This window comes from Tupaia chinensis, unplaced genomic scaffold (assembly GCF_000334495.1).
Source record: "Tupaia chinensis unplaced genomic scaffold, TupChi_1.0 Scaffold000317_1, whole genome shotgun sequence".
Lineage (NCBI taxonomy): Eukaryota > Metazoa > Chordata > Mammalia > Scandentia > Tupaiidae > Tupaia > Tupaia belangeri.
In genome coordinates this window covers 1,395,266-1,422,777 of record NW_006159810.1, presented here as the reverse complement: position 1 = coordinate 1,422,777, position 27,512 = coordinate 1,395,266, and the positions used below count along the sequence as shown (strand labels likewise).

General features: G+C 42.9%; 1 protein-coding gene across 3 annotated transcripts in view; it reads right to left on the bottom strand.

Moving 5' to 3' along the window:
• VIT (vitrin) overlaps positions 1-27,512 on the bottom strand; it is a 132,482-nt gene that overhangs the window by 88,102 nt on the left and 16,868 nt on the right. For all 3 annotated transcript variants that reach the window (XM_006151330.2, XM_027772992.1, XM_027772993.1), the window contains exons 2-3: positions 22,156-22,225; positions 8,183-8,248 (exon numbers count right to left, since the gene is read on the bottom strand). In XM_006151330.2, coding sequence (XP_006151392.1) covers positions 8,183-8,248; positions 22,156-22,207 — 118 coding nt within the window. In that variant the 5' untranslated portion in view covers positions 22,208-22,225. The remainder of the gene's footprint in view (positions 1-8,182; positions 8,249-22,155; positions 22,226-27,512) is intronic.

Here is a 27,512-nt window from a genome sequence, read left to right as displayed (position 1 = left end):
ACTACAAAAAAACCACCCCCCCCCAAAAAAAAAAAAAAACTCTAAAATGTGGTCGAATGTCACGTACAGGAGTTTCTTCTAGAAACCAGTGAAGGAGCTGAGTGACAGGGTAGAACAGGGCAGGAAGGCTGTGGGAACACAGGAACAGCGAGGCAGAGAAAAGCACAAACAAGTAGGTTGCAGATTCTTCAGGAATCAGAGTTCTCCAATGTTAAAAGTTGTAGAATTAAAAAAAAATTTGCCAAGGGGAGCATGCACCTGCTGGGGGTGGGGTTAGGAGGAAGAGAGAAAATGAGAAAAGACCCCCATGGGGGATGGTCTCACACTGTAGTCACGTCTCCATTGCTCCCTCTTAGGATTTGGGCTTTTCTGAACTCAGATTGCTGACAGCCACTGGTGGGGATTGTGGGATGTGTCTGACAAATAGATTCGAGTGTGTGTGTGTGTGCGCGTGCGTGCGCACATGCATCTGTGCGTGCACACATGCATCTGTGCGTGCACACATGTATCTGTGCGTGTGCCCCCAAATACCTCAAGGCACTTTTTCTAGTGTGGTTTCCCTTGCGTGACTTTCCTGGTACTTCTGAGGATTGCTGTGGTAGATAAGAGTTTACACAACTGAGATATGCAATATGGCAAGTTCCTGCTTTCTTCATTGTCACATCAGGAGCAGAGGACTAGAAAGTTAATCGTCTTCCCTTCCCATGGTCTGAGAAAGGGCATGTGCACCAATCTGAACACACTAGTGTTGACACCAGATGTCTAAGAAGCGAGCAAACACCGGGGATTACTTAAAATTTGCTACACATGAAGCAAGCGCCTGTTACACCGGACCCTATGGTCACAGAACTGCATTTCCTCTTCACTGCCCAGTGTACCACACAACCACGTCTCAGAACAATGCTCTCTCTATGGCCGAGGCAGTATGTTCAGGCATCATCCACTCTCCCACGAGAGATGACAGAAATCTGTCCATGCCTTACAAGGTATTAAGCTTAACTAGTTAGAGCTATGTGAATTAAAGGGTGTACATTTCACCCCAGGTTAAATCTATTTCAACAGACCCCCATGGAATGGAAATATTTCAAAATACAGCTTTGCTGCTTATGAAGAATGTCTTGTAGTTCATCTGAGTATTGTCTTCATATTAATTTCCTGTCTAGAAAACTTCTCAGGGTTTACTCCCCATAATCAAAGGAATGGTGAAGAAAAAATGCTTAAGTTGTCATTGCCTGGTCCTAACACCCCACCACTTCAGCTGCTTCTCCCATGGTTCTGGAACCCTTAAACCAACCACGCCACTCAGTTTTCTGACCTCATTTTCCACTTGCTACCCGTGATAGGTGGGCTTAGTCCACCTAGAAAGCCCTTCCACTAACCTCTGCCTGTAAACTTCTTATTTTTCATGTCTCATTTTGAATGTTTGTTCATGAAGCCAGTCGGAATTCAATTGTAGACTGATTCATAGCATTTACCATATCTTTGTTTTATAGTGTTTGTTACTGGTTTTGGATCTTGATTGTCCATCCATCCAGCAATTACCTAATGAGCACTAATTACAGCTCCATGGTAATCTTGGTCTCACTGGGAAGACAGACTGTACGAGAAGCTCTTAGAATGCCGCATGGGAAGCTCTTGATAGGGGAAGTACGGCCTGTGCTTGTGTACACACAGCAGGAGGTACCTGGCCTAGTTTGGTGCACACACAAAAAGCAGCTAACCTGGTTTTGTGTGTGCTTGGGCTACGGATAGGCCCAGAAAGACATTTCTTTCTGTACTTTTATTTTCTCATATTTGAAACTGGATGCTCATTGAAGTCAGAGACTTTGTAGGATGGGCAGCCGGGAAGTGCTGCGTGGAATTAATCCCCATGGCTGTCACCTGCATAATGTTAACCTATCTGTTGCCACTTTGGACTAAGGCTATTGCTTCTGGGGCCCTTCTAGGGCTTTGTCATGTGTAGAAACCCTATTGGTTGATGAGATTTTTATAACTTAAAAGCTTTATTTATTTATTTTAAGAGATTTTGCTGTAAGATACATGCACTCATCAGAAAGAGAGACAGAAAGCAAGAAATTGCCTCCCAGGGGGTGATTGGCCACACCACAATCCCTTCTCTTCCATTCTCCTCTTGGTATTTTGGACACACACACACACACACACACTCACACTCACACATGTGCCTGGTGTCAATTTTAAGCTGATGGATCCAGGACTTGAGCCATGGCTGACTATGTGTGAGTCCAATGATGTAACTATTATGGCATCTGCTGGTCCCTGAAGTTTTTCTTCTTCTAGCACAGATTGTTTGAGTCTTTGGTGGACGAAATTTATATGGACACATACAATGTATTAATTGCAGGATGGACCGATGGTGTTAAGTTGATGAGTACCTTCTTTAAATTTGTAGCCTACACATAAATGAAGTAATCCTTAAAATTGATGCAGTATTTGTGATTGCCTTAGACGAGTGTTATGGACACACCTAAACCATTCAGTCAATATTTGCAGGTTTGTAAACAAGGAAAATACAGCTCTATTTTTGTCATTCATTTGAAATTGCTCGAGTGTGTTTCTCCTGACTGAACCAACCACTAAGGGGCTTCTGGGTAAGATGAGACCTATGGCTCCAACACATATTGGGGAAAATGAGAGCCTTGGAAAAGTCGCCTCTAAAAATAATGTGAAAAAACTCTCACTACTGTAGTAAGGCAAACTTTTTCTTGGACCATGCAGGTTAATTGAGTAAGTTATTAGGTTTATTCTCATTGCATTTTTTGACTACTCTAGAGATAAGCTTTTCTGTTCTCACCTGTGGAACTCAAGGCTGCAGAAAAGAGCGCAGAGTTACCTGTTGATAATACACTCTCTGGGCTTTGGGAATGAGAATTTCCAAATCTCCCTTGTTTGAAGGGATTAGGCTCATTCAGGCCAAAAAGTGATAGGGAGAAAATGATCTTCCAAGACTCTGAAGGTGGGAGTAGGCAGGTAGATTCCAGTAAGGGAACTGTCCCTTTTCCCTAGCAGTTACTCTGGAAGAGCAAACCTCAGAGTGATTCACCTAGGGGTGGAGCCTTGGGTAGGGGGCTTTCCCACCTCTGTAAAGATCCCATGTTCCAGGAAACAGTGGTGCTGCCCACCTTCTGGAGATGATGTTGACTTGAACACTGAGCAGCTCAGGGGACCTCCCTGAATCTTCTAGACTGTATAAGCCTTCTAGCAGCTGGTGAGCAGGGAGGGAGAAAGCCCTTGAAATTGTGAACTTTCCCCCTCCTTTCCTGGCAATTGATAGTTTGGAGTCGGGTTTGATTTAATATAGAAAATGTTATAAGCCAAATGTGGTAGAATAAAATTGCACTCAGTATAAGTACACGAAAGCAAAGTGTTAGCTTGGAATGAATGGTTGTGAATGGGCTGGGAGAGTAGAGCTGTGAGAATCCGTCCAGTTGTTTTCCCCTCTTGGCTTTTCCACTTTGTAGAACCCCCATACTGGGTTATCTTCAACATGGTCCTAAGTACTCCCCCTTCATCCAAAGGGCCTTGACTGATGCTAAGCAATGGCCAGAAGGAGCACAGGGCGCCAGAGGCAGATGAGAGAAATGGAAAGAAAAAGGGTTGAGGAAAAGAAGAAAAGAAGGGAGAGGCAGGCTCTGTGGTGACATGCTGCTCAAGAAAAGCCAGAGCCTACATGGTGACCTTGGTTTGAACCCTCGGCCAGGTCAGCCTGTAACATGCTGGGCACACACACGGGTGCCCAGGACCAATGGACTGGAGGAAGGGAATTGTGGCACGGTCAGACCTTGTGGAGAGCGCTTATCTCCCTCTCTCTCCCTCTCACACGTGTGCCCAAGTGCCCTATCATGAATAGAGGGGGAAAAAGGAAAATAGAAGTGCTAACTCCCCAAAGCAATGGTAACCCTGTGAGTAGGCAGAAGGCATGCGCTGGATGGCGAACATTCTCCAGCCAGGCCTAAGGACACTTGTGCTCGTCTTCCCCTATGTTCCCATATCTCTTCTCTTTTAGCGTCTACTTAGCCATCCCCTGACCATCCAAGGCCCTCATCTATCCCCAGGGAACGGGTGCCTCATTGCTTAGTCCACCCACCTTGGTCAGAGGCCATTGGGAAAACATCTGGGACTGAACCTCAGCCAGACTTGAGTTTAGCATCTGCGCTGCCAGCTAATTACACCGTGCCTTGGGCATTAGATCCCAGGAGTCCAACATAGTGCCGCGATGTAGTAGGGGTCAGGAAATTGTCCACTGCCCAACATTACCAAATTACCTCCCCCTTACCTTTTTGCCTTTAGTCTTTTGGGTTGTGAAGACTTTTTGTCTTGAAAAACCACCAGTGGAATGTGAAGGCACTAAAGAGCTTACCTAATGCTTCACATCCACATCTGTAAGCTCTGTTCTTGGTTCTCTCTGTACTTCAAGTCCCAGATTTTACAAGGTCCCAGAATCACTAGGAGAGCTTGTTGCAACATAAGTTACTGGGCTCAAACTTTATAGTTTCTGACTCGGGTTGTAGAGAGTGAGTGGGGCAAAAGGTCCCCAAGTGTGTTTCCTGGCACCGCACTTGGAGAACCACTGGCCTAGTTTACTCTCGTGCTGAAGCCGCAGTGAGTTGTGAAAGCTCTGCTTTTACAATTCCACCTTCTGTTTTAAGTCCTTCAGTGATTCCTTGTAAGATGCGCTTTGAGATGTCAACTGGGAGGGTAAAGATGGTCAGTCTTCCTTTGTTTAGTGGGGACAAGGGAGGTCATTGCCTCCTGGCCCTCTCCTCTCAGGGAGTCTCCTTGAAGGCATAGTAGGCTGACTTCACACTGCAATGTCTCGGCCTCTGACCCTTAGATAGTAAACACTTCCCTCTGGAATGAGCTCCAGGGGTCTCTGGGTATACAGGAGACAATCATGAGGGGTGTCCACTTATCTCTCTGGGAGACAAGAGAAATGACCATTGTCCTGTCTTCCACCTTGCCATATAAACACGTGTGAAATTCTCTCCGGACTTTGTAGACAATTTTGTGCCACCTACTATGTGCAGGCAAGTCCATTCTGCTTCCTCGCTAACAAATCGTGCTCCGTCTTTTTATGTGTTGGTACAAAGGGGTTTATTACTAATTTCCCGAAGGCAACCGCGACCACTACCCTGTTCTCTGAGGACTATATACTCTTCATAGGGGTGAACCTCTGCCAGTCTAGTCTGAGTCATACTAGATTTTAATTCCCAGGAGTTTGGTATGACTGAGAGACATGGCAGAGAAAGAGACGGACACAGAGAACCAGAGGTGCCAGTTCCTGTGGCCTTTCTATCTGGGGTCTAGGCCTGGAGCATTGCAGCTTCCTGTCTTGGGTTCTGCCAACTACTCCAAGTCGTGCCTAAGTTTCCTTTGTTGCTTAATCATATTGGCCTTGAGCTTCTAAATGTGATCAAAATAAGCAGCACTGAGATTATTTTGTATCTATGGTAACTCCCCGTTACCCTCACGATGAAGTCCAGAATCCTGAACACAGTCTGGTGCCTGCTAACTCTCTATTTTCCCTTAACATGTTCGCCCCCTATTCTATTTCAGCTATATTGAACTACTACTTAGTCCTTTCTATTTCCACTTTCCAGGCCTTGACCACAGTGAGTCCTTCTGCTTGTACCTTTCTTTTCTCCTCATTGTTGCCTGGTCAATCCCTAGTTGGGATGTAGATTTGTCATTTCCTCCTGGAAGCCCTCCCAGATACACAGCTTCTTCATATTCTTAAAGTACCTTGGGACCAGCAGATGGTGTTGCAATTACATTGCTGGACTCCCATATGGCCGGCCATGGTTTGAGTCCCAGACCCAGTGGCTTCCAAATCATGCCTGGCATGTGTTCTTGTGTGCCCAAGATCCCAGGAGGAGAATGAAGGAGAAGGGATTGTGGTGTGGCCATTACCCCCACCCCCCAGGGGGGTGATTTCTCACTTCCCCTCTCACTGTGTCTGTGTGTGTCTCTGGCGAATGCACACACCCTAAGGCAAAAGCCTCTCCAAATCAAGTATCTTTAGCTCCCCATACCCTAACACTTACAGATGACATTATAATTGCCTATTTACCTGTGTGTCTTTCCCAGAAGGCTGCGAGCTCTGTGGGGGCAACGACGGTCTTGATTGCTATTGTATTCGGGTATCTAACACAGCACCTGGTGCTTGATCTAAACTGATAAATCCTTGTCAAATAAGTGAACGATGCTCCTTCCTTCCCATCAGTCACCTGTACCAGCATCAGACTGAGAACACTGGATAGAAAATTAACATTACTTTGGCCTCAAGCTATAGACTATAATTTAGAAATACTCCTGAGGTCAAGAATCCGAGAGCTCCATGACTGGGGAATATCCCATTACCTTCATTGTAGTTTTTCCCCCTTACTTAATGATTGTGCCAGAGTTTCTAATTAGAGAAAAGGCCTCATGCCTTTATTGATTTAAATGTGCTGCATCACTAGGGAGATTTTTTGAGAATAAGGCAGAATTCAGCATATCAGAAATTCAATCCATCTGAGATCTCTTAAAGAGTTTTGCCCTTGGGTCATTTAGCACAGACTTTCAGAGTCACTGAAAACTGTTGTCATGGTAATCATGGAACCTTTCATGATTTTTGTATATGAGTTAATGAAGATGCTGGAAACAGCCCAAAGGAATTTATACTTGGGCGTGCATTTGTCTCCATATTAACCCAATCATTGTTTTGAACACACATCTGCCCCAGAGCCAGTCCTCTTGGCTCTTGGTTCTGACAGGAATAAATAAACAACTGATTCCTTTTTAGTATTTCAGCCTAGGAGGCTGTGGATAGCTGCCCTTTTGGTCTCCTTTCAACAGGAAATCTCACACGGAGGGTTTAAAGGGGCAGAACAAAAAAGAACAGTTGGTGTAAAGCAAATCTCTCTTATTCCAAATCATGTATTGTTGCAGATTTTAAAGCACCTGAACTTAATGCTGCAGGAAGGCTTCAGTTGTGGAGAGCACAGATCAGGGGCGGTATCTAAAACCTTTCTTTAATGGTCTGATATACACACACCTCACTTAAGCTCCCATCGAGCCTCCAGTGTGCTCATAGTATTTGAGTGTGAGAGTTCCCATCTGTGGCTTTTTATTTCCAAGTACTCGTTCTTCCCTTCTTTTGTTACTGCCTTTCTTTTAGCGAGGTACACGGATGTTTGAAATCAAGACATTTCTCATTCTCCTTCTCTATTGGCCAATGGCATTTAGGTAGAATTTTCTGGATTTTTGTTTATATTTACAGTGTAAATATAAGTGAGTGTACGTGCTCACTGAAGAGAGAAGGAGAGAGTACTCCCATGGGGCATGATCAGGCCACAATCCCTTTTCCTTCATTTATCTCACATTTTGGGATTTGGGGCATACATGGACATATGCCTGGAGTATTTCTCAAACTGCTGGGTCTGGGACTTGAACCACACAGTTGGCCATGTGAGATTCAGCTCCCTTAACTACCAGGCCATGGGCTGGGCCTGGATGTATCTTTGGAGGGATCTTTTACATCTCTTCTTATTGACTGAATGTAGACTTGATGAGTGAAACTGACACCCATTTTGGACAGTGAACCAGGAGACACACTGAGAATGGCAGAATTACAAGACTGGAGTCTGGGTTCATGAAGGTTCTAGCACATTCATAAAAGCCCCAACTGACTATGAAGATAGAGAGGAAAACAAACAAAACTTTGGTTTCATATAAACAGCTATTCTGAATTTTCTGTCACTTAATCTTAACTGCTATAGCACCCAAAAGTGAAATTTATTTCTCCTCTTTCCACTTGGCTGGGTGTGAATATCATGGGCTTTTCTGAGAAGATTTGCCTTTTTGCCACAGGGCATGTTGGAGGGTAGACAGGTTAGCTGGGCCTTTGCATTAGCCACACTGAATGTTCTGGTATGGGGAATTGTGCATTTCAGTAGCAGGTAAATGCCTATCCTTGCTTAGCTATGGAGACATAGTGTCGGCTGGTCTTTGTGCAGTTTGAATTTTTCTAGTGCTTTTTACCTGAAAATTAGGACTTCTACCTTTTTGGGATGAGGTAGGTGAGGAAAGAGACAGAAAACCACCTCCTATATTATGTAAAACAAGTGTAATAACTCCCCAAAAGAGAAGCCTATACCAGCAAGAAATTGCGAATTTTACTTACTGAATTTGGGCCTCTTAATTTTCTTTGTCATTTCTTTATTGGAGTGTATTCCAGTCACCAGCAAAACTACATGAAGAGAATACAAAAAAGTAATATTATTTCACTTAAATGCTTTCTCTTCTGAACTTTATATTTGCTTACATCAATGTAAAAGTAAATTATTTGTATTGATGGGACTACTATTCCCTTATATTAAGATTGGGGAAATAAGATGTAACTTACAAACTGTTCTTAGACCTCAGTGAAAGGTCCTTTAAAAAATACCCATTGGATCTGGCGAAGTTTTGGTGTCTTTTTTTTTTTTGTTTTTTTTTTTTAAGAGATTTTTGCTATAGGGTGTGTGTGCTCACTGGAGAGACAGACATAGAGAGAAAATGGGAGAAATCATCCCCTCAGGGGTCATAGCCATGCCACAATCACTTTTTCTCTATATTCTCCTTTCAGGATTTTAGGCACAAGGCACCGGATCTGTGACTCAAACAGTGGTCAGTCATGTGGGAGTCCAGCCATGTGACCATTAAGTCATCTGCTGGTCCCTGTTTTGGTGTTTAATTTTTGCCATAGGCATGTTCACATGTGGGCATGCATGCCTGAGAGAGCTGGAGAGAAAGCCCGAGAGAGCGATCATTCTCCTCCTAAGGAGGATGGCCATGGTGCAATCCCTTCTCCCCCATTCCTGAGATTTGGGATGCACATGCACCTGGTGCGTTTGTTTGTTTTGTGTGTTCATGTATTTTACAAGTCGCCGTTCGGGGACTCCAACCACAAAGTCAGCCATATGGAATCCAGTGCCTTAACCACCATGCCACCTGCTGGCCCTCTGTCTTTAAATCTCACCATACCAACACCACAAGCTCCTTTTTTAAAGGACAAAATGTGGATCTGGAGAAGTCCACATTTTGCTTGGTTCTAGAAATAAAAGGTTGAGGTAGGATGAACTCAGACCTTTCCTGTGATCTTTGCTCTACTCCACAGCCGATTTCTAAATGGCCCAGTTCCAAACAGCCAGAAAACTGCACATGCACATGCGTGGGAGTGTGTGCGTGTGTGCGTGCGTGCGCGCGTGTGTGTGTACATGTACGTGCACATGAGTGCGCTTGTTTGTGTGATCGTGACTGAAGGAGGGGACATGTGAAAGGCCTCAGAAAAAAGATTCCGGGAAGGGAAGACAAAAGGGAAACTGGGGAGAAGAGGGAGGGATGCTAGTGCCCCCTGGTGGCCCACGCTAGCAGCCCTGGGTTTGCGCCCCTGGAGACCAACTAAGGGTAGCAGAACTTTCTCCACAGAACCAGGAAGGGAAACCTCAAACATCTGGAACTGCTTTCTTGGAAGTATGGCCATAGGCAAAGATGGGCGAACTCATCTTTTTAAGTTTCCATTTCTAGTTCCTTTTTGAGCATATAAGATGAAATTGAGTCTTATGTTTTTAAAAAATGTTGATCGTTTTTCTTCTTATTCCAAAAATAATACACATTCCTTATAAAAAAGTGAAAAAAAGTACAGAAAATATGAATGAATGCAGAAGTACAATATTTTCCAGTCTCTTTCTTTTTGGAGAGGTTTTTGCTATAGGGCGCGTGTGCTCGCCAGAAAGACAGAGAGAGATAGAAAGTGAGAAATTACCCCCCAGAAGGGATGGCCACACCGCGATCCCTTCTCCATCCTCCTCTAGGGATCTTGGGCACGCACACACACGGACCCAGCATGAGTTTTAAGCCACTGGGTCCAGGACGTGAACTGCATTCAACTACATGGGAGTCCAGTGACATAGCCATTACGCTAACTGCTGGTCCACTCCAGTCTTTTTCTTGATGTATGTATATATGTATACCTTTAAACAAACATTTGATCATGCTCCTACTGTTTACACTGTTTATAACACAATTTCACATGGGAATATACACCAACATTTTTTTCTGGTCATTAAATATTCTTTCTGCAATAATTTTCACTGAACTGCTGGTCCACTTCAGTCTTTTTCTTGATGTATGTATATATGTATACCTTTAAACAAACATTTGAGCATGCTCCTACTGTTTACACTGTTTATAACACAATTTCACATGGATGCATTGTAATTTAACTAATTCTCAATTTAATATAAATAGCTCCATCTTCGACAGATTCATTATTATTTTGTGATAAATTTACAAATAGAATTTCTTGTCTGAAATTTATGCTCACTTAAAATTTTGACGTGTATTGTGAGAATTTCTCATAGCACTTGATTTCAGTAGCAAAACAAACCTGTTCATTTCTCTACATGTACCTACATGAATTCTATCAATAGATAGAAAAGTAGTGTTTTTCCTTTCAAAATGCCAGCCAATTCTCTGTTCTTCCTTCCTCCCCAGGCATTCTTCCACCTCACCCATGCGAATGAGGTACTGCTTTAACATATTTCTATTGAGCCATTTTTCTGAGAAATTCGCTTTTTAAATGGAATGAGGGGGACCAGCAGGTGGTGTAGTGGGTTGTGGCACTGGACTCCCATATGGCCAACTGCCATTCAAGTCCTAGACCCGGTACCTTGAAATTCAGATTGGGCACATGTGCGTGGGTACCCACAATTCTGAGAGAAGAATGGGGGAGAAGAGACTGCGGCAAGGCCATCCCTACTGGGGAATGATTTCTTGGTTTCTCTCTGTTTCCCTGTGTCTCCAGTGACCACACACTCCTTCTAGCAAAAGTCTTTTAAAAAAAAAAAATGGAATTGGGATTCTGCAGGTGAGTGTGGGGAAACCGAGCAATCAAGTAGGTCTTTTACCTCCAAGTTTGTGTGTTTCAAGAGAAAAGAGATGCTTAATTTAGGTATAAATGGACTGGGGGATTCTTGAATTGGCAACTTTTATTTTTAATCATAGTTTATTCATCTATCTTAGAGAAAGAGAGTGCCCCAGCAGGGTCCTGGTACCATGATCCACCCCCAGCTTCAGCCAGCCCCAGAACGTGGGCGTGCACTTAACCAGTGTTCTTGGGAGGTCTCCAGATGCTACCCTGGAACCTTCCCACGTGGATCAGCCTCACAGAACATCGTGCTTTACTGCTGTGACACCATCGGGGCCCTGGCAACTACTTTTAAAGGAAAAGTGACAAATGCTACAAGTATTTAGGAAAACTTTTTATTCATATTATGTAGCTTCTGTAGGCCAAATGTTTGTGCCCACCCCCTCCCTCAATCCATCTGTTGAAATCTTAATCTCCAGTGTGATGGTCTTAGTAGATGAAGCCTCTGGTTATTGATCAGGTCATGAGGGTGAGTCCTCATGAACAGCCTTAGAGCCTTTAAGAAAGAGGCCCCAGGGGGCCAGCTAGGTGGTGTGGTAGTTAAGGCAACTGGATACCCCATGACTGACTGGGCACTCAGTACCAGACCTGGTGGCTTGGGAAATGTCTGGCGTAGGTGAGTGTGCTCAAAATCCTGAGAGAACGTGGAAGGGATTGTGGCGTGGCCATTCTCCCTCGGGAGTGATCTCTCATTTTCCCCCTCTCTCTGGTGAGTACCTATGTCCTGTAAAGAGAAGTGTGTGGAGGGGACCCAGAAAACTAGCTCACCTCTTTCCTCATGTGAGGACACAGCTGCTGTGGTAGAGGCTATTCAGACTAAGCAGTTAAGGAAAATAGGGGAGTCAAGATGAAGTGACCCCATGTCACCGCCAGAAGACTGTTGAACCAGGAAATGGGCCCTCACCAGAAACACTTTGCCAGCACTTGATCTTTGATTTCTGACTATCAAGAACTGTGGGGAACCAGCAGTTAGCGTAATGGCTATGTCGCTGGACTCCCACGTAGTTGACCACGGTTCGTGTCCCGGACCCGGTGGCTTAAAACTCATGCCGGGCGCGTGTGTGTGCGTGCCCAAGATCCCGAGAGGAGAATGGAGGAGAAGGGATTGCGGCGTGACCATCCCTCCTGGGGGGTGATTTCTCGCTTTCTGTCTCTATGTCTCTCTCTGTCTGTCTGGCGAGCGCACACGCCCTACAGTGAAAATCTCTCAAAAAAAAAAAAAAAGAACTGTGAGAAGTAAGTTTCTGTTTTTATAAACCTCCCAGTCTGGCAGTTTGTTATGGACTGGAATGGACTAAGACACTAGGTAATCTGTGCCAACTATGTGGCGGCTGAACCATCCCAGTTCTGACAGCGCTAGTTGAGGCCCGGATAGTAGACATACCATGTCCTACAAAAACAGAAGCGTGGAAGAGGAGTGAGTGAGAACCACTGTCTAGCCAAGGAGGATGAAGGCAGACTTTTTTAGATGTTAATTGCTTCTGGGACTTGGATGGGCATGAGTGTCCTGGAGGTCTAATTTTTATAGTAGTCACTGTCACTTAGCTCTGTGCAAAGACCACACTTTGATTGTTATGTGCAAAAATAAATATCTAGAATCCTAGCATTCTTTTTAAAACAAGTACGAAGTATATAGAAAAAAATGAAGTGAGCTTAGTAGAGAGAGTAAGTAAAGTAATGCCTTTGGATATCAATTCGTGTGAAAAACCAAATAATGTCCTGTGGGTGGGTGTGCCTGTGGCAAGTAGTTTATAAGCTTTGGTATCGTTAGGATTATAAATATTCCAGTAAGACAGCCCCATCACTTGTGCTCAAGACCCTTTAGGCTGCGAACATGCATAGCTCGGCTCAGTAACAGGAGTGGTTCATCATCCCTTTGGGTGTTACAGAGCCCTCCCCTCAGTGTACGACTTGTTCATTAAAGCTCCCCAGAAACCACTCTTCAGGAGAAGGCTGGTCCATAAGGCCTGCAAGGTGCTTCTGCCCTGAAGCAAGACCTGTCTTGCTACATTGGAATTGGCGAATTACAAGTTGAACGTGAGGATGGGAGAAAAATCAGTCTTGTATCCCATTTCCTTGGAAGCTTAGCAGAACGCCAAGATAAATGGCTGAAGCTTGCCTCAAAGCGTGGAGCAGGAGACAGGTTCGACAGCCATCCCCTTTGTAGGACTAGATAATGATCCAGGTCCTGAGGCCATCAGTGTCTAGAAACCTCCAGGAAATTAAGTCAAGAATCCAAAGTTCCAAGGCCATCTCCATTTACCAACTCTGGAGCTACGCTTCTCAGTCTTCAAATCCAATATGCTAGTTCTAAATACCATCAAGTTCTCAGCTTTCTTGAATAGTGCTTGAAATTCCCAAGCAAATTAAATATACAAATTACTTTTCAAATAGAGTTTTTCCTGCTTCACTTTTTCTCTAGTGTAGAAATTGGTAAAGATATATGGGATATAATTGCTTTTAAATTCTTTTGAGAAAAATGTATATACAGAGAAAATACAAATGAGTAAACTTGAAACAATGCTCAGTCTTGTTAATGATAAAAGAAAAAAAATGCAAGCTAGAGCAAAACGAAATGTTTTCCTAGGTCATGCACATAAACATAAAACATAGGATTATACTTAATCCTAGCAGGGATTTGGGATTAGGGCATTGCTGTACACTGCTTTCAAAATCTAAGCATGTGGAGCCCTTCTGGAAAGCAATTGGGTATGTTTCAAGAGCCTTTAAAAAATTTATAATTTTTGACTTGGAAATGTACCTTTGGGAATATATTCAAGTTATAATCAGATTTTGACAGAGATTTATTTATTTATTTTCGAGAGCTCTCTTTTGCTATAGGGCATGTGTGCTTGCCAGAAAGACGGAGACAGCGAGACAGAAAGCAAGAAATCATCTCCCAGGGGTGATGAGCACGCCACAGTCCCTTCTTCATTCTCCTCTCAGGATCTTGGGCACATACACACACATGTGCCCAGTGTAAGTTTAAGCCACTGGATTTGGGACTTGAACCACAGTCAACTACGTGGAAGTCTAGCAACATAGCCATTACACCAACTGCTGGTCTCAAGATTTAAAAATGCTCATTATCATTTCTAATAGCAAGCTGGAAACAGTAAAATGAAGGAAATGTCCTAACAATAGGTAATCCTGAACACTTATTACAAGTGGTGCGTAGAAGATTACTAAATTACCCATGAAAGGCTCAGCTCTGACTTGAATGAGTCTGATGAAGCTAATGTGTGTGCAGACATAGTTGAAACAAATGTACCACAATTCCAATAGTGATGGAATTATGATTTCTGTAGTTTTTGCATTTTCTCCTGTCATATTATATGCCATGTATATTGAAAAAATATGTGTTTTATATAGAATACGCTTATCTTATGATTAGAAAAAGATAACATTATTGTGTGTTAATTTATCATGTGGAAGCCATTTGGAATGCTGGCCCATAGTGCAGTGGTTAAATGCTGTGCACTGAAATCCAGATCCCACGTGGCTGACTGTGGTTCCAATTGTACATTCCCCAAATCCTGGTGGGATGGAGAAATGCAAGAAAGAGGATTGTGGAGTTCCCCTGCCCCATTGTAGGGGTGCTTTTTGTGTCTCTCTAGTGAATGTACATACCCTCTAGCAATAAAAAAAAAAAAATTTAAATGAGAAAATTTAAGAAATCCCGTAGACTTATAATAATGAAAAATGCTTTCTAGAATCATTGACATGATTAATCCTTGCTCATGTTTTCTAGTCAATAACGAATTATAATTGGAATCCATCTACTTTCAAGAAGGCATGAAATCCAGAACATCACTGATCAAATTAGTGAGTGCTTATTGGATACATATATGCCTAAAATTTCTATAGAATTGTCTTTCTTGCCCATAAACTTTTAATTAGACCTTTTTAGAGCCCTATCAATATACTAACACAGGTAATACCCACAATCCCTTCTTTTTTTGGGGGGAAGGGAGGTTTTCGCTATAGGGCACGTGCGCTTGCCAGACAGACAGAGACAGAGAGATAGAAAGTGAGAAATCACCCCCCAGGGGGATGGCCATGAGAGTGAGAAAGCACCTTCACTCCCCATGGGAAATGGTCATCTTCAACAACTTCTCCGTTTCTCTCTCCTTTCAGAAAGGCACTCACACATGTACACTCAGCGTGTTTTTCAAGCTGCAATTCCTTCTCCTTCATTCTCCTCTCGGGATCTTGGGCACGCATGCACATGCGCCCAGTGTGAGTTTAAGCCACCGGGTCCAGGACTGGAACCGCGGTCGACTACATGGGAGTCCAGCGACATAGCCATTATGCTAACTGCTGGTCCCCCCATAATCCCTTCTTGAAAACTGATTTATAAAGCAGATAATCTTTAAACAGTTGAAATTTCCTAATACTTTAATTTGGGATTATGTACTTACTGAAACATTTAACATCAAATAAATCAGAACTTCATAGCTAGGATATAGAAACTTATTCTCTCTAATTTGCCAGAGGCCACATGCATTAGCCTGAGAGAAATAGAGGGAGAAAGAGAGTGAGAAAGCACCTTCACTCCCCATGGGAAATGGTCATCTTCAACAATTTCTCCATCTCTCTCTTCTTTCAGAAAGGCACGCACACATGTACACTCAGCATGTTTTTCAAGCTGCCAGGTCTGGGACTGGAACCATTTGCTTGATCCCATGGGATCCAGCCACCTTAACCACCAAGCCATAGGCTGGCCCTGAAATCTTACTCTCTATTATCACATAAATGATAAAATTTTATTCCTCATTGTAAAATAAAGTGGGGATGGGCTTTGGAGGCCATTCCTTTATAGAAAGGGAACTTCTGTCAAGGTTAATACTTGGCTAAAGCTGTAGTTATTCCAGGGCAGGAGTTGCAGCTTAGAGGAGAGTTTGCTGGTGGCAATCCAGGCCTCTTACTCTGCTTGCTCCCTCCAGGTGCTAAAGCTGTAGTTATTCCAGGGCAGGAGTTGGAGCTCAGAGGAGAGTTTGCTGGTGGCAATCTAGGCCTCTTACTCTGCTTGCTCCCTCCAGGTTCTCACATTGCTTAGGAACAATGGGCAGCATAAGCAGGCCCCAGACAAACATGCTAGCTCTGATATGTTCATTAAGCAGCTAATTAACATTAATTTAGAAAGTGTTGGGAGGATCCTTGGATGGCTCTGATACCTTAAAAATCCAGTGTCCTTAAGAATCACCATTTATTTATCAAAAATATTATTTAAAAAAATCATTATTTAACTTTATTATTATTATCCAGTTTGATGAGACAGAAAGAGAAAGCAAGCCATCAGGTCTGGGACTTGAACTATGGTCAGCCATGTGGAAGTCCTTAACTCCTGGTTCCATCATTTTTTTTTGAGTACCCTGTGGTATGAGCTCTAAGATAAAACAATGAGCAAGGCTGAGCCCCTGCCCTTGGTGAGTTTACAGTAAATTCTGGGAGCTAGACTAATGAGGCAACTACTATACAGCTATGAAGCACCAGGAAAGTGCCTGGGAAGAGGGCTGCATCTAATGGGGGTGGAGAAAAGTTTCCAGGAGGATTGACAAGGTGTGTAGGGGTGAGAGGAGAATTCCGGCAGAGCAAACAGCGCTTCAGAGGCCTGGAGATGAGAAAAGCCATGGGCTTCTCAGAAATGAGAGATTCAAGGCCAAAGTAGGGGCTATGGTGAGAGACGAGAGCTGGGGAGGCTGCAGGAGTCTGTCAGGAAGGCCTCACAAGCAAGGCACTTCAAGAACCTTGGGCTTGGGAACCAGCAGTTAGTGTAATGGCTATGTCACTGGACTCCCACGTAGTGCACTGTGGTTCACGTCCCAGACCCGGTGACTTAAAACACACGCCGCGCGCGTGTGCGTGTGTGCCCAAGATCCCCAGAGGAGAATGGAGGAGAAGGGATTGCGGCGTGACCATCCCCCCTGGGGGGTGATTTCTTGCTTTCTGTCTCTGTGTTTCTCTCTGTCTGACTGGCAAGCGCACACGCCCTATAGCGAAAAAATCTCTCCAAAAAAACCCCAAAAAAGAACCTTGGACTCCAGCCTAAAGGCAGAGCGACAATCAGACATGGCTTTAGGGAGATTAATAGGGGCATGATGAACTAAGCAGGTAAGTATTTGGGGGCGAGAAGGCTGTTGCTATATCCAGAGGAGGGGTCACAGAGACTCAAAATGACCCTGAGACAAAGACAAGTGGGCAACAGAGAGGCCGAGGAGGAAGAGGCACAAAGACTTGGAGTGAAATTTATGAATGAGTCTCTTCATTTTTTAAAAAAAAATTAGAGTGATTTCTTATTTCCCTTCAAGTTTATTAAAGTATAATGGACAGGTTAAAAACCATGTATTGGGGCCAGCAGATGGTGTGGATGTTAAGATGCTAGATCCTACATAACTGACTCCAGGGTTCTAGTTCCAGATCTGGCAGCTTGAAAATCCCGCTGGGTACATGCCCAAAATCCTGAGAGGAGAATGGTGAAGGAATTAGAGTGTGTCTGACTCCCTGGGGGATGATTTATCACTTACTTTCTCTCTCCTCTCTCTCTCCTCTTCTCTTCCCTCCTTCCCTCCCCCTCCCCCATTTGTGTCTTTATCAGTTTGTTTCTTCAGTGTTTTATAGTTTCAGTGTACAGATCTTTCACCTTTATGGTTGAATTTGTTTCTAAGTATTTTTTGGGCATGCCATTGTAAATGGGATTGTCTTCTCGATTTCTTTTTCAGATAGTTTATTGGTAGATTACAACAATGCTACTTACTTTTGCATGCTGATTTCATATCTGTAACTTTATCGAATTTATAACACTTTCTTGGTGAAGCCTTTAGGATTTTGTGTGTGAGATCATGTCATTTGCACACAGTTTTACTTCTTCCTTTGCAATTTGGACATCTTTGATTTCGTTTTCTTGCCTAATTGCTCTGGCTAGAACTTCCAGCACTATGTTAAATAGAAGTGATAAGAGTGAGAATCCTTTTCATGTTTCTTATCTTAAAGGAAAAGCTTTTAGCTTTTTGTTGCTGAGTATAATGTTTGCTATGGGGTGGTAATATCTGTTCTTCATTGTGTTAAGGAACAGTAGTCTCCTTTTTCTACTTTTATTTGTTACCATGTGAATGAACAATCTTGAGGGACAAAGAGTTTTACATCAGGACAGACTGGAAAAAGGAGGGATCTCCCTTCTCAGATCTGTGATACTGAGAGACATAGTAGAGTATGAAATGGTCTCAGGGCTTGTTTTGTTTGTTGAAACTTCCCCATTCCTAACCCCTTGTCTACTTCCTCACACATTGTACTGTTAGAAACCCACTAACCTGTTGGATAGTATGAGAAAGGAGGTAACCTCTCAAAAGGGCAAGAGGGAAACAAAGGACCACATATTCCCAAGGTGAATGACCCCCAAGGTCCTAGCCAACCTGTGTAATGAAGCAGTCCAGGAATACAGAGCAGTTGTAGAGGTGGTGCTGGAGTGGTTGACCCTTGGACCTTGCCTGGTCCTTGAGGATAACTCTAATGCTAGGGAGAGGGCTCCTGGCCCAGGTATTCAGAGCCCCTCATGGTTTCTCAGAACCATCAGACAGGAGCCAGGGGCTAGTGCCACTGAGGAAAGAACATGTTGGTGTTTTGTCTTTGGCTCCAGGAGAGGGTGGCTTAGCTGAGAGAGACAAAGCTTAGGCGGAGCTTCCCTGGCTCTTAGGCAGCCATTTTACATAGGGCTGGGTGATTAATCAATAATAAAATCTACCAAAGAAGAAATGGGAGGTCCTGAGGAGTGACTTGCCAAAATTAGCAAGATGATTGGGAGGGTGGGCATGAGGACTGGAACTCACATCCTCCCCCTGAGAAGGATAGGTTCTCTGGGACTCCTTCCAATATGCCAAGAGCCCCCTTGCCTTCTAAGCTATGTTACCTCTTTCTCTTCTTTATTCTGCCATGTAGAACAGAATGTGAACGTTACTGTTACTATTGTATTACAGGCTGAACTGCGTCCCCTCTCCCCAGATTCACATGCTGAAGTCCTAACCTCCTCAGTACTTCGGAATGTGACTTTACTGAGAAATGGGCTCATTACAGATGGAATAAGTCAAATTAGAATGAGGTCATGCTGGAGTATATTGGGCCTCTAATCCAATGACTGGTATTGTCATAAAAAGAACAATTCTGGAGGCAGATACACACAGAGCATTTCATGTGAAGGGGAAGGCAGGGATAAGAGCAATGCATCTAGAAGCCAAGTGCTAGTTTGGTTGTGGTATGTCCTCTCTGAAACTCATGTTGAGATTTGATTTCTGGTTTGTCAGTGGTGGGAGGTGGGGCCTTTAACAAGTGATTAGGCCACTAACAACCTTTAAATGCCTTTCTTGTGTGTGGGAGTCAGGTTTTGGAATGAATTAGGTCTCCAGGGTTAAATTACCTCAAGAGTGGGTTGTTAGGACCAGCAGATGGTGTAATGCTTAGGTTGCTGGATCCCATATAGTTGACAGCAGTTCGAATCCTGGACCTGGCAGCTTAAAGCTTATGCCAGCTGCGTGTGAGTGTGTACCCAAAATCCCAAGAGGAGAATGGAGGAGAAGGGATTGTGGTGTGGCTATCCCTCTTAGGCAGTGATTTCTCATTTTCTGTCTCTCTGTCTCTCTCCATGTCTCTGGCAAGCACACACACCCTATAGCCCCCCCCAAAAAAAAAACAAGAACAAAAAACCTCTTTTAAAAAAGTGGGTTGTGGGACCAGCAGTTAGTGTAATGGCTATGTCGCTGAACTCCCATGTAGCCAACCGTGGTTCAAGTCCCGGACCCTATGTGGAAGAGTCTGACCCGATGGGGCCCCGGGATCTGTTTTGAACCTTTGACCTTTGAGCACAGCTTTGGTTGGCTCAGCATGTTGGCAAGGCTGCTGCTGTACACCCCCTGACCTATGAGCAAATCTTGGGTCGACTCAGCATGTTGGCAAGGCTGCTTGTTGTATGCTCTAGAGACTGTGGTAGCCTTGCTGGGAAGCGACCCCTCTCTGACTCCCTGATATACTACTATAAAAGAATTACATAGCTCTCTTATACATTCTGGGTATATGATAAAATTTCCCGAAAGTCCCCCAACCACTCCCCTTTGTGCTGACCATCTACTGTTAATTACAACGCTTCATCCTTACGGTCACAATAGAGGGTGTGCTGAAGTCACATCTAGGCAGAAATCTTCTTGACCTTTGGAAGGCCCTTCAAGATACATTTAACATAAGCTTAAAAATAACCTTTTAGGCCAAAACTGGCCCAGGACACTCCCACCCCACGGTAGCTAATGTTCTAACAAAATACATAACAGTGGCGCCACAGGCACAATAGAATGCTTAGGTATGCCATAAACCCACTTTAAAGTTCTTCATTAACTTGTTAGTCACTTTACCGCCAGTTGAAAAAGCTGTATCTCTGCCCTCACCAAGTGAACAATAGCTTCACCCCTTATAAATAGATAAGTATATTAGGATTCCTTCAATTAAGTTTCAGATCCATATACAATTATATAAGTATCATTCTTTATTGAGATCCATAAGAACTAATATCTATACTTGAGATTTTCTTTCCTCAGCATCATGCTCAGTAATCACAAGATGGCTGCCACCGCATCAGCTGATAATTATCTCTGCTTGCTGGAGTTGCTTTCCCGAAACTGCATTCCATGAAGACCTGCCTACATCAAATGAACAATTGCGGAACTGCAATAGACCCACCCTTAATCCAACCCTGAATAGAACCTATGTTCCCTATTGTTAAAACTTTATAAACTGATAATTAGAACATGTAGCCCCTCACCCATTTACTTGTGTGTGTCACATTTTCAATAAAAAGGCACAATGATTCCTAGCAGTGGTCACTCCACAGAGAGCAATCTCTAAGGGTGTCCGACTCAGGACGTGGCACTGAGGCCTCCGTCTTCCTTTCCTGCACCACCTCCGACGAGTCAACCCACTGCTGCCGAGGCTGGACCCTGGAACCTGTGGCTTAAACTCACACTGGGTGCGTGTGCATGCATGCCCAAGATCCCAAGATGAGAATGGAGGTGAAGGGATTGTGGTGTGGCCATCCCCCCTGGAGGGTGACTTCTCGCTTTCTATCTCTCCATCTCTCTTTCTGGTGAGCACACTGGCCTATAAGCAAAAACCTCTCAAAAAAAAAAAAAGTGGGTTGTTATAAAGCAGGCTCCTCCTTTCACACTCGCCACTTTCCCTCCCACTTTTCTGCCATGTTGTGAAGCAGCACATGGCCCCTGCCAGGTATAGCCTCCAATCTTGAGCCTCGTAGCCTCCAGAACTGTGAACTAAGTAAACCTCTTTTCTTTGTAAACGACCTCGTCTCGGATATTCTGTCATAGCAACGGACAGCAGCTTAGAAACCAAGGAACATCAAAAATTGCTAGCAACCCACCAGAGTCTCAGAGAAAAACCTGGAACAGATTTCTCCCTCCCAGACCTCTGAAGGAAATGGGTTGCCTTGATTTTGAACTTCTCATCTCCAGAATTGAAAGTAAATTTTTGTTGTTCTAATCTACCCAGTTTGTTGTATTTTGTTATGGCTGCTCTAGCAAACTAATATAGACTATCTGAAAGGCTTTTTCATCCTTCCATGGCTATATAGCTTCCCAATAATCCTCAGAAGCACCTTACCTGACAAGGGGGCCAAGTTTAACAGATTTTCCCTGGACTTAATCCGAGACCCATCAGCACTTTCTTTCCCATAGTCCACTACTGCTCCTCAGGGGTCTACTCAAAATGGTATCCTCTGGTGACAGAGATGAAGCACTTTACAGATATCTCTTAGCAGTAATCCATGGTACAAGTAAAGCCATTTCAATGATAAGATTTTTTTTTTTGAGAAATTAAAATCCCTGAGTTCAGAATCTGCAAATATGTGGTATCTGAAATACTTGCCAGTTGCTCACAAAACGTGTGTGTGTGTGTAATAGACACACAGATATGTAATATACACATTTACTTATATAAAAGAAGTAGGTACATGTGCATCCTGAATTCGATCTACACTTAACATTCTCACTTAAATTTCTTTCCAAAATGTTGATCATAAAAAAGATACATTGTATTGTTTACATGCTCTGAGTTTAAAACTTTTCCTGGCTAGGTTCTTTGGAGCTTAGGAAAATGCTAAAAGGGTATCCAGATACACATGTAACAGTACTTACCAAGGAACAGTTCAATAACAGCTGCCTTCATAGTGAGAACAACAATCCCCATGAATGTCACAATGGCACTCTGGAGAGGAAGAAACAATAGCATCATCATTCTTCAGCCAGGAGTTCTGAACTGGACACGTGAGTATGTGGGGATGGGCTGTGTCACTTCGCATTGCCCTCTAGAGTCTTAGGATTCTAAGCTGCAGCTTTCTGTAAACAGCTCGGGGACATGGCAGTGACTGGCCACGTTGGTACCCAGAGACTCTATTCTTAGAAAACCCATTCTAGCCAGCCTCTGATTCTTCAAAATATTTGGTCTTTACATAGAACAGAAGAACAACTAACTATATGCAATTTTGAGAATATGTTTAACTAGTTTTCAAATTAGGATAAATGCCACATGTATTGGGAAAAATGTTAGATTACAAATAAATCACCATTCATTTAGTAAATTGTTACTAAATTCCTATATAGTAGGAATAGCTAAGTTTCATTAGGAAGAAGGTGATAAAATCCGAATTTTTTAAAAGGAATTTTTGCTACAAGGTGTGTGTGCTCACTGGAGAGACAGAGAGATAAGGTGGGAAGCAGATGAAAGACTTATTCAAGGCCACCTTCTAAGGTCAAGGTCATGTTTTATGACTCCTGTTTCTACTCCATGTGTATGAGGTGATCTGCAGGTTGCATCTTGTTGAGTTTTTTTTTTTTTTTTTAATGGACATTTCCTTGGATCTCTTTATCAGAACCCTAGAAGTTTACAGATGAGAGGGCAAATTGTTCATTAGTTAAAGATGTCTGAGAGAAATGTCCTTTGTCAAAAGTGGAGGAAGACAGGAGCCAGTAGGTGGCGTAGTGGTTGGAGCACTGGACTCCCATGTGACCAATCGTGCTTCGAGTCCTGGACCCAGTGTCTTGAAACTCATGCCAAGTGCATGTACATGCATGCCCAAAATCCCAGGAGGAAAATGGAGGAGAAGGGATTGTGGCATGGCCATCTCCCTGTGGGGGGGTGGTGATTTCTCACTTTCTGGCTCTCCAATGAGTTCACACACCCTATAACAAACAGTGGTCTCAAAAAAAAGGGGGGGGAGACAAAAAGGATAAAGCAAGAGAATAATCATTTAAATGGAAAACAAAGACCACAGAGAAAAGGGAGAAAAATCATTGTTGCTGTTTGGCATTGAAGACCAGGAAGAGTAAAGAGGAAAACAAGCCCACACTGGAATTGTGGCAATGTGTGCAAAAGCAACTTGCAATAACAGTAACTAAAATGAAAAAGATTGACCTTACGAAGTGTTAGTGAAGATGTAGAAGAACCGGAATGTAATAGGAATGTAAAGTGATGTAACTATTGGGTCATTGAAAAAGTCATGACATATTTTTCTATGGCAAAAATGCATCATGACTTTTCCAATGACTTGATACTTTGGAAAACAGTTTGGTGGTATCCTGAAAATTAAACAGCTAAATATATTCCTACCATAAGATGCAGTCATTTCATTCTCAGCCATTTTCTCCAAAACATAAAAGCATATGTCCAGACAAAAGCTTGTGTTTGAATATTCTTAACAGCTTTATTTGTAGTAGCTCCAAACTGGGAAGACACACAATCTATCAACAGATAAATGGATAAACAAGTTGTGGTTTATCCACACAATGAAATACTACTCAGCAGTAAAAAGGAATGGGCTATTGATATTTACAACAGCATAGGTGAAACTCAAAGCAATTATGCTGAGTAAAATAAGCCAGAAAAAAAGAGTACATTCTGTTAAATTCCATCTACATTGCACCTGAAAATGATGAGGTAATCTAGAGTAGTGTAAAGCACATCAATGGTAGCCACTGGGGAAGGGGTGGGAGCAGATAGTCCTGGCGGGAGAGAGAAAGGAAAGACTACAAATAAGTACAGAAAATCTTAGGATGGTGTTATGGTTACATTGTTGGACTCCCACGTAGTCCACGGCAGTTTGAGTCCCAGACCTGGCAGCTTAAATCTCATGCTGGGCACGCGTGCATGCCCAAGATTCCAAGAGGAGAATGGAGAAAAAGGGATTGCAGTGTAGCCATTTCTTCAGGGGTGATTTCTTACTTTCTGTCTCTGTCTCTTTGGAGAGTGCATGTGCCCTGTAGCAAAAATCTCTCTGGAAAAAAAAAATCTTAGGATGGATATGTTCACTATCTTAATGTGATGGATTCATGGAATTCCTATATCAAAATTTATAGAGTCTATGCTTTAAATTTATACTGTGATATATCAATTATATCTCAACTAAAAAGTGAAAAGAATATATATACATATTCTATTTTATGCCTGGAGTGTTTCTGGGAGGATTTACTAAAAACCAATAACAGTGATTGTGCCAGAGAAAGAGAACAGAGTAAGTGATGATCCAGCAGTGAGAGGGGGTCTTCCCATTTTGTTCAAGTTAAATCTTTACCCTGTGTATATTAATAAATAATAAGATACAGTTGTCCCTGGGTAGCCATAGGAGATTTATTCAGGATGCCTGTGGATAGCAAAACGTGCAAGTGCTTGAGTCTCTTATCTAAGATGGCGTGATACTGACACATGGCCCATACACATCCTGTCTATTCAACATGATCTGTAGGTTACTCATAAGTACAGTTAGCCCTTTGTAGTATCTGGGGCTTCTGCAATATAGGATTTAACCAACTGTGCATTGAAAATATTTGAGAAGAAAGTCCAGATAGTTCCCAAAAGCTGAAACTTGAATTTGCCTCACACTGAGCACAATGATAAATTCATGCAAATGAAGTGAGACATAGGCATTGTGTTAGGTACAGCAAGTAATATAGAAATTATTTAGAGTGTATAGGAGGGTGTATATAGGTTATATGCAAATTACATGCCACTTTATATAAGGGACTTGAGGAGCTTTGGAGCTTAATGTCCATGGGGGTCCTGGAATCCATCTATGAATATTGCAAGTTAACTATAATCTTAGCATCAGATATAAGTGAAAAGGAAAATATAAACTTCTTCAGTTACACTCTTAGTTATTTTAGAGATTTTTGCTATAGGATGTATATGCTCACCAGAGAGACAGTGATAAATCATCCCCAAGGGGGGATGGCCATACCACAATCCCTTCTCTTCCGTTCTCCTCTTGGGGTTTTGGACACACACACACACGTACCTGGCAAGACTTTTAAGTCTGGGTCTGGGACTTGAACCACTGCCAACTACGTGGGAGTCCAGTGACGTAAACACTATGCCATCTGCTGGTTCCCAATATTACTCTTTTAGGAAGTCACTTCTTTTCTCTTAATGATTTATTTAATTTTATTATATTTTTAAAAATTTGCTATAGGGCATGCATGCTCACCAGAGGGAGACAGAGAAAGCAAGCTACTAGGTCTGAGATTTGAACTGTGGTTGGCCATGTGGGCGTCTAGCACCTTAACCACCATACTACCTACCTGCTGGCCGCCAATTACCTCTTTTCCCATTTCTGACAATTCGCGTAGTTTTGCTGTGTTCATGATTGGCTGAGTCTGTAGATACAGAATCCATGAACACACAGGGCCAATTGTGTAACAATGAAACAATGATAAAACTCCTCAACTTGGCAGGGACACTTATGAATTATTATTATTACCATCACTTCCACCACCAAATTTAGCAGTGATGCTATTAACATAAATCAGCTGGCAGCCCTAGAGCTTCATAAAACATGGTCTGTTGGGAAGATTTGACAAAGGCTACGAGAAGCTGTAGCAATCTGAACCGTTCTTCCTTCTTGCTCCAGTTCTCCTTTCCCTCCAGTTGGAAAGGATTAACTTCGGAAAGCACAGGCCTGGTTGTGCATTCACCGGTTCAGAATTCTTCATCTACTTATTCTCTACAGAATAAAGTCCAACTCCCTTAGGTGTTGCAAACTCCTGACGCATTGGCCTGACTTACCTTTCAGTACCACCTCACTAAAATCCTCCTCCGTAACTTCTTTGACCCCAATGCACAGGGCTTTTTTTTTTTTTTTAATCTTTTTTCTATACCCTGCAAAGTACTGTACATTACCTTGGCTCATGCTCTTACGAAGGTCTTCAAAAAGTCAATGGAGGGACCAGCAGTTAGCGTAATGGCTATGTCTCTGGACTCCCACATAGTTGAATGCGGTTCGCGTCCCGGACCCGATGGCTTAAAACTCATGCTGGGCACGTGTGCAATGCATGCCCAAGATCCCGAGAGAATGGAGGAGAAGGGATTGCAGCGTGGCCATCCCCCCTGGGGGCCAATTTCTCGCTTTCTGTCTCTCTGTCTCTCTGTCTGTCTGGTGAGCGCACATGCCCGAAAGCAAAATCCTCTCAAAAAAAAAAAAAAAGTCAATGGAAAATGCGTAGTATAACAAAACCATACATGGATTCCAATTTTTTGTACCAAAAATAAATTCATACTTAACTACACATTTTCCATGAAATTTTGGAAGTGTGTATGTGTATATGTATATATGTATATATACATGTATGTGTGTGTATATATATATATACACACACATATATATATACACATGTACATACACGCACAAATATCTAACCACACCCACCCATCTTTCACAAGCCTTTACATCTTTCAAGCTTCAGCTCACGGGTCACTTCTTCTATGTAAAGCTCCCTGAATTCCTAAAGTCAAAATTAATCTTCATTCATGCATCTGAAACCATTAACTTTTGTGTTTTTTTGGCATGTGTACTATGTACAAGCCAGAAAGGAACAAGATGCAGGTCCTAGCATCAAGTTGCTTAGAGTCTTCTAGAGAGGGATTGACAGGTATTTATCATAACTAACATTTATGAAGCACATACTAAGAGTCAGTGATACATTCATTTTGTCTTCACAATAACCTGATGAGTTGGGGAGTATTTCCTGCCTTAATTTTAGAGTGAAGAAGATTGGAAGCATACAAAGATAAGAAACTTGACTCAAGGTCACAAGTTTGGAAAGAGAAGGACCTGGATTCAAAACAGGTATTTTGAGTCAGAGGCCCTACATTTCTTCCCTCTCCACAGCTTTTTCATAATAAGTGCATTTACTGACTTAATTGATCTGAGTAGGCATCAGTAATATTTTAGGTTTTTGTCATAGGTGTTTGTGCTCTCTGGAGAGAAATGGAGAGAGGAAAGTAAGATATCCCCCCTCAGGAAGATGGCCATGCCACAATCCTTTCTCCTCTACTCTCCTGGGATTTGACGCATGCATGCACATGTGCCCTGTATGACTTTCAAGCTGCCGGGTCCAAGACCCGAACCACAGTCAGCCATGTGGGAATCCAGCTCCTTAAGCACCGTGCCACTTGCTGGTCCCAGCATCAGTCTTCTTTTTTTTTTTTTTTTTTTTTGAGGGTG